Consider the following 7,390-nt stretch of genomic DNA (forward strand, 5'->3'; position numbering starts at 1 on the left):
CAACACAACAGTACATTTTTTCAGCAGAAGCACAGACAGTGCCATTTCAGTCACGTCCAGGGGCCTCTGAAGACCTGTTCAATTGGGGTCCGCCATTTGCTTATTCTCCTGCAAGACTTATAAACAGTTTGCTGTTTTGTGTTTTATCACACAAAGCCCAATGACATCTATACAATTTAGACTGAAATTAGATAGTCCCTGTAGTCCTATTGCTTACAAGAAGTAAACAAAAAGGAACATTGTTGTCATCTATCATTAAGTATCTCCCTGAGTGCAATTTAAGTAGGGAGAATGTATAAATATAGGCCAGCAAGACAGCTCCAGAAACTTCTGGTGAGGCCAGAGACTTTTCAAGCAGGGGTTTCTTGACGTGGCAGTCTACAGTACAGTTGGCTCATTTATTCCTTAGGTAGTGTGGTGTAGAAGGTGTGAATGTTCATGTCATGCTCTCCCTGCATGGTTCCCTGGAACAGCAGGTTTCACAGCTTGTGAGGGCTGATTCTGAACATGTGGTGCATCTGGAAGCAAAATATTCCAGTGAGGGAAACTAAAAATTCATTGGTTTGGAAATGGTTAGCTATACCTACTACTCCCTACAGCCTTTTGCACATTTTCTAATGTGTAGTCTCTGTTCTCCTTGTAAGTGACTATTAAGTCAAGATTTCTGAAGAATCTGAAAACACTGGATTGTTCCTCCTTTCTCCCAATCAAGACGGATTTTAGATAGTCCTGTCTTAGCAAAGGTTTCAGTAAATTATAACACACTGGCATTCTGCAGAAAACCCCTCCCAAAACCTCTTACAGTTGATCTGCATTGAAGAAAGATATTTTTAGCAACTGTCTTTGAAAATGGGGCCTCTCACTGGACTGAATTCCCTAGAAGTCATCAATAAGTATAGAATTGTTTGCAATGAGGTAATGCAGGTGGGTTTTAGAAATAGATTTGCTGAACAGTTACCCAAACTTCTTTAGCGATGAGCTCAAACAGTCTTTTACATGCATATAACATTGTCACATAAATCACGGCATCATGAAGTTTGTGAAGAATGTATTTTCCATCCTTTTATGATAAAGGACTTGATCCAGTAAGGTGCTGAGCACTCTGCCACTGTTGCGTCAAGCACTTAAGCTTGAATCAAGCACATGATGGGAGTAGTTACATTGGCTTTAAAATTGAAATTAAGCAGGTTTGTAAGAGCTTTGCTAAGTCAAGATCAGAGAGCTCTGCACTTTGTAGGGTCAAGCCAGTAGTGGGCAAAAATGTATAGAATGATGATCAGAAAAAGTTTATTAATTTTTTTTCTTCTTTTCTGTCTTCTTGTTACAGATCCTACTTAGATATGTATAAAGTGATAATATTTAGTTACCTCTTCTGGTTTGTGCTTACTATCATCTTCATCACGGGAACTACAAGAATCAGCATATTTTGTATGGGTTACTTGGTGGCCTGTTTCTATTTCCTGCTCTTTGGTGGTGATCTATTATTGAAACCTATTAGAAGCATTCTACGTTATTGGGACTGGCTGATTGCATACAATGTCTTTGTGATTACAATGAAAAACATACTGTCGGTAAGTGGCTGCATCTATAGTTTCAGTGCCGAACGCTTTTGTGGTTTAACTGCAAAAGTGCGCAGTCATTAAGCAGTCATAAAACGTTCCTTTCAGCATCACAAAATTGTACTAATGCCTGCAAGAGTCTTCTGTGTTTCATTCAGAAACTGCAAATGTGGTATCCAAAATTACTATGGGTTTATATATTATAAGAAAATTTGTACCTATTTTGCTCAATCCAACTGTCTGAAAGTTCACAAGGTAAAAAGCAATTCTCAAAGAGCCAAATCCTGAATTCTTTACTTGGGAAAGCTCTCCTTTGCAGTCTGTAGAAGCTTTGTGTGAGTAAGAAGTCTGTAAGGACTACAAGGTTAGGTCTACAATGAATAGAGTGTTTGTGTCATTATGGTATTTAATTATAATTGGCATTTTGGAGCCATTTGGCAGTCATCATGCTAAGTGTTGTAGTTTCTGACACTGAGAATATGGGAGCCTGATGCAAGAGATGGCAAACCAGCTTCTAGTTTCCTTTAATTCTGGTCTAATTTTTGATTGAAAATGTCAATATTTAATTCTTTAAGGCTTTATTTAAATATTAAGGTTCTTTTTATGAATGTTAAACCATTAGTTAGAGAACACTCCTATGATGCCTTTGATAGGCTGAGAAAAGCCAATAATTTAAAATGTTATAAAAGATAATTTTAAATGTATTTTTGGCAATTGTAGCTTACCTTTGAACATTTTTACTGCTGGACTGAGAAAAAACAAGCATTTTTCATTTTAAATATGTATAAATCAGCATGTTGAAACAAGACTGATTTGTTGGTCACCTGATTTTACAAATACTCTAAAATGCTTACATATGTGCTTAATTTTATGCAGGTGCATTCAATGGGATTACAGATGTGTAATGTTAAGTATGTTCATAAATGCTTGCAGAATCAGGTGACCAATCTATAACAGTTGTTTAAACTGTCAACTTGTGTCACACTGCAAATGTATCATGCCCTAACCAAAAAAAGCAAAGGGAGTTTTAAAAAAAACAAACCAACCCCAAACCTCACACTACAAAAGGCAGAAATAGTTGTTTTATTTTTTAAATGGTATATCTCAGTGACAAAGAAATATATTCTTTATTTAGTCTCTTTCATTTTATTTATAATGCAGATGTGTAACTGTTAGCAGTCACATTTTTATGTAACTGTGACAGATATTGCAACCCCATGAAATACCTTTGGGGACTATTGTATTAAATCTATGAATGGTTAATATATGATTGTGTTCTGTTCCATGAAGGAGGGTTACCACAGCTCCTCCAAGCACGAAAAACAATGGTAGGTGATAAAGGTGAATCACTGAGTCTAAATAATTTTACAGAAGTACCACCGTCTGGAGTGGTTTGCATATACAGGTTCAAGCTGGGTTTCCAGAGACCAACAGACAAAGAAAGCGCTTTTGAAGTACCTTCTTTCTGATCCAGCAAACGGATGAGGCCTTCTGTCCTAGGGGAGCCCCAACCCTTGTGGAAAGGCTGAAAAGACTTTGGTCCACTAAGGCCCCCTAAAACTGATTGGTGACTCCTGGTATGTTTAGCATGTGGAATGGAACACAGAGAGGGACATACAGATGCAGCCACCCTGGAACTGTGACAGTAACATAAACAGATGTGCTAACATTCTTATCACTAGTTTCTGATCTTTATATATCTCTTCATTTGCTTTTCAGATAGGAGCATGTGGCTACATTGAGTCATTAATTCGAAACAGTTGCTGGTTGATTCAAGCATTTAGCCTGGCTTGTACGGTTAAAGGATACCATCAACGTAAGTGCAGTTAGATTTTTTTCAATGCTTTTCTATAAATAAAGGTTAACTACTTTTAGGCTCCTTTCAAAATTTCAGACAAATGTATTTTTCCCTTTACTGTTTTGATATCTTGATTAAAAAAAAATATATACATAATGTGAACTAAATTAGGTATGGTCTAGGAGATAAATAGACTAACATGATCAAATACTGAAAATACTGCATAAAACTGAGTGCTATCTACTGTATATACAGTGATAACTTTTTTTAAAATCAGTATTTGGCAAAAGATAACAAATACTGATAACATATCACAGATTTACCTGTAATGTCTGTGCCTAGTGGTTTGCAAATGTTGATTTTTTTTTAATGGTTTCTACTGTAAAACAGTAGAACATAGAATTCTATGAAATTTTAATGGCTAAACCTGTGTCCTGCCTAGGAATTCTGCTGCAAAGTTGTTGTTTTCTGTTTCAAATTTTTTTTGTTTGTTTTTTCTGATCTAAATAGGAAAAGGATATGCAAAGGCAGTTCACCAAATAAAATTACATACAATGCAGCCCTGCTTATGCAAAAGTTTTGAGTGGCAACAGAAACCTCTCTGGAGCTTGCAAAAATCAGGATGGTTCATGCAACAAGCTTTGAAACTCCAACTTGGAGCATGGACTTCAAAACCTAGTAGGCTGGCTTCTCTGATTTTAGAGCAAGCCAGCTCTAACGCACAGGCTGCACTCCCCATCCTCTAACGCCAGAGTACTGTCCAGCTTCCCCAAGGCCAGCTAACTTTGCAGGTGGAATTTACACTCTGGGTCCACAAAGCCTAGGTTTAGTTCTGTGATATCCAAAAAGTAACTCCTTATATAAAAAAAATAAAATACAGCATCCATCAGATGGAATTGTACATTTCAGTTCTCTTAAGAAAAACAATTTTCAGGCCCAAAAAGGCTTTTCAGAACACTGGCTTATTTCCATTGGGCAGGATGGAGATGTGCTCACATATTTAAGAAGATGATCATCCTTATGTTGGTGATTTCTGTTTGTTTTTATAAGCTAAAGAAACTGGAGACTGTAAACTGCCGAGCGGTGAGGCGGGAATTATTTGGGACAGTATATGCTTTGCTTTCCTGCTGCTGCAAAGAAGAGTCTTCATGAGCTACTACTTCCTACATGTGGTTGCTGATATAAAAGCTTCACAGATCCTGGCATCAAGGTAACATTCAGTGTAATAACAGAAACTGATTAAACCCAAATCCTTCATTATTAGGTATGTTTTTATTATTATTTATATTGAGTATTGCCAATAAAGTGGCTGACAAACCCAAGCTCCAGACACTTTGACATAAGTTTGACTATTCCACAATCGATACCAAATAAAAATTGCAAACACATTTCTTTCTCTAAAGGGGAATTCTGTCTGGCTGCTCATATTGGCTACCCATGAAGGAAAAGCCAGCAAAAGGCCTCTGAATCAGATGCTATAGGTCTCTCTGCTTTCTGCACTTGGATGGATTTTACTGAATGTGCCCAAGGCTGCTTGTGCTTCATTTTGTAGCTGTCTCTGTGACCTTTTCCCTTTCTCATACAGCTCACCCAAGCCAAGATATAGTCATGCAGTGTATGTTTAGAGTAAAGCTAGCTCAAACCAAAAGCTTGGACAATAACATCCTCCCCAAGTTGGAAATGTTTAAATGGAGAGTGACAGGATGGTCTAGTGCAGGGGTGGGCAAACTATGGCCCACAGGCTGGATCCGACCCCTCAGGGCTTTGGATCCAGCCCGCGGGATTGCTCCCCATGGTGCCGCGAACCCCGTGCTGCTCTCAGCAGAGGCCGGCTCAATGTCCCTGCGGCCCCCGGGCCCTTGCCTCCAGGCACCACCCCCACAGCTCCCATTGGCTGGGAATGGGGAACTGTGGCCAATGGGAGCATCGGGGGAGGTACCTGGAGGTGTGGCAAGGACAGCGCATGCGGAGGCCTCCACCCTCCCGCCCCTAGGGGCTGCAGCGCTTCCTGCAGCGCGGGGCTGGGGCTGGGGACAGGGACAGGGCAGGCATGCAGGGAGCCTGCCCTGGCCCTGGTGTGTGCCACTGCCACCCCGCACCCCTCCTGCACCCCAACTCCCTGCCCTGAGCCCCCTCGTACACCCAACCCCCTGCGGCCCCCTGCCCTGAGCCCCCTCCTGCACTCCACACCCCTTCTGCACCCCAACCTCCTGCCCTCAGCCCCCTCATACACCTCGCACTCCCTCCCACACCCCAATCCCCTGCCCCAGCCCTGCATACAATTTCCTCACCCAGGTGTGGCCCTCGGCCCAAAAAGTTTGCCCGCCCCTGGTCTAGTGCATAGGGAGATATTGTCAGTTCACGCTTCTGCCTGTGTAGCCTTGGGCAAGTCACTTAATCTACCTAATGCTTTAATTCCTCAGCTGTAAAAATGAGGATAATACTTCCCTATGTCACAGGGATGTCATTGGGATAAAATCTATAAATAATTGTGAGGCATTGCGATATTACGGTGATGAGGGCCATATACATTGTTAGATAGAGCTGAACTTCAGAGCTGCGCACTTGCATCACTAAAATCTGAGATCTAAACATTCTTGAACTTTGGGGAAGTTTAGATTTGGATCCAAACTTTATGACCTGAGGCCATCTTTAGGTCACAGTTAACATTATGAAACATACAATCCTGACCCAGAGAAGATTAAATTGTCAGTAGGACAATTGCAATATGTCTCTGAAGCCAGATGGTATTCATCCAAGAGTCTAGGCATTTAAAAATGAAGTGGTTGAGTTGCTACGAACAATATGCACTTCCTATTAAAATAATCTACTGTACTACAGAACTGACACAGTATGTGAGTATTGTACCTATTTTTTAAAAAGTGCATGTGGTTATCCTGGGAATTACATATAAATGAGGCTCATTTCAGTACCAGATAAACTGGTTAAAAAATTAATTAAAATGGACTTACGAAACCTCGACATGTCTTCACACTGCAGTGTTGACAAACAAGCGTGGCTTTTATAAAGGCCTCTAGTGCACTAAAACTCTCTGAGAGAGTCAACAACAACAAAAGGAGGTACAATAAACACAATTTATTTTGACTTTCAAAATACCCTTCATAAAGTCCCTCATGAGAGCAAAGCTAAGCAACTGAGCAACACAATGGCAGATAAAATTCACCATAGGCAAGTGCAAAATACTGGTGATATGCATCAAGAAATTGTTTAAACTAATTCACACTTGTGGATTGTAAATTAACTCTAGCCATTTTGTTACCCCCTAACTAACTAACTGAGGTTCAAGTATGCCTCCAGATTGGAGGTGGAACACATACTTATTTGACGAATCATAGGCATTTGCATTTTGTGTTGTGAGTATGAAGCACGTGCTGTGCTCACTGAAGCCTAGGCAGGCAGAACTCCACCCACTCAAAGGCGGAGCTCCCCATGCTAGACAAGAGGGTTTAATGTATGCCATAGTTTACAAGTAAAGGGTCAAATTCTGCAGTTGTGCAAGGAATTCTCACTCAGGCTTTGACTTTGAGTCCTTGAGGACAGTGAACCCAAGCACCTGGATAATGACTGCTGTAACTAAATGGTTGAGTAGTGACTGTAGGATTTGGCCCAAAATCTGGTAATGGTTGCTGGAAAACAACTGAATTATTATGCTGTGATTGCTCATCATTTCTGTACTGGCCTTCTGATGATAAAAGCAACAGAGGGTCCTGTGGCACCTTTGAGACTAACAGAAGTATTGGGAGCATAAGCTTTCGTGGGTAAGAACCTCACTTCTTCAGATGCAAGTAATGGAAATCTCTAGAGGCAGGTATATATCAGTGTGGAGATAACGAGGTTTATCTCCACACTGATATATACCTGCCTCTAGAGATTTCCATTACTTGCATCTGAAGAAGTGAGGTTCTTACCCACGAAAGCTTATGCTCCCAATACTTCTGTTAGTCTCAAAGGTGCCACAGGACCCTCTGTTGCTTTTTACAGATTCAGACTAACACGGCTACCCCTCTGATAC

General features: G+C 40.5%; 1 protein-coding gene across 1 annotated transcript in view; it reads left to right on the forward strand.

The window, feature by feature from the left end:
- Positions 1 to 7,390, forward strand: part of PIEZO2 (piezo type mechanosensitive ion channel component 2) — a gene marked incomplete in the record, with an annotated part of 436,326 nt that overhangs the window by 366,517 nt on the left and 62,419 nt on the right. Inside the window, 3 exon segments of the mRNA XM_034762599.1 lie at positions 1,328 to 1,571; positions 3,279 to 3,375; positions 4,408 to 4,567. Of these exon segments, the coding sequence (XP_034618490.1) occupies positions 1,328 to 1,571; positions 3,279 to 3,375; positions 4,408 to 4,567 (501 nt within the window).

Source organism: Trachemys scripta, chromosome 2, assembly GCF_013100865.1.
Source record: "Trachemys scripta elegans isolate TJP31775 chromosome 2, CAS_Tse_1.0, whole genome shotgun sequence".
NCBI lineage: Eukaryota > Metazoa > Chordata > Testudines > Emydidae > Trachemys > Trachemys scripta.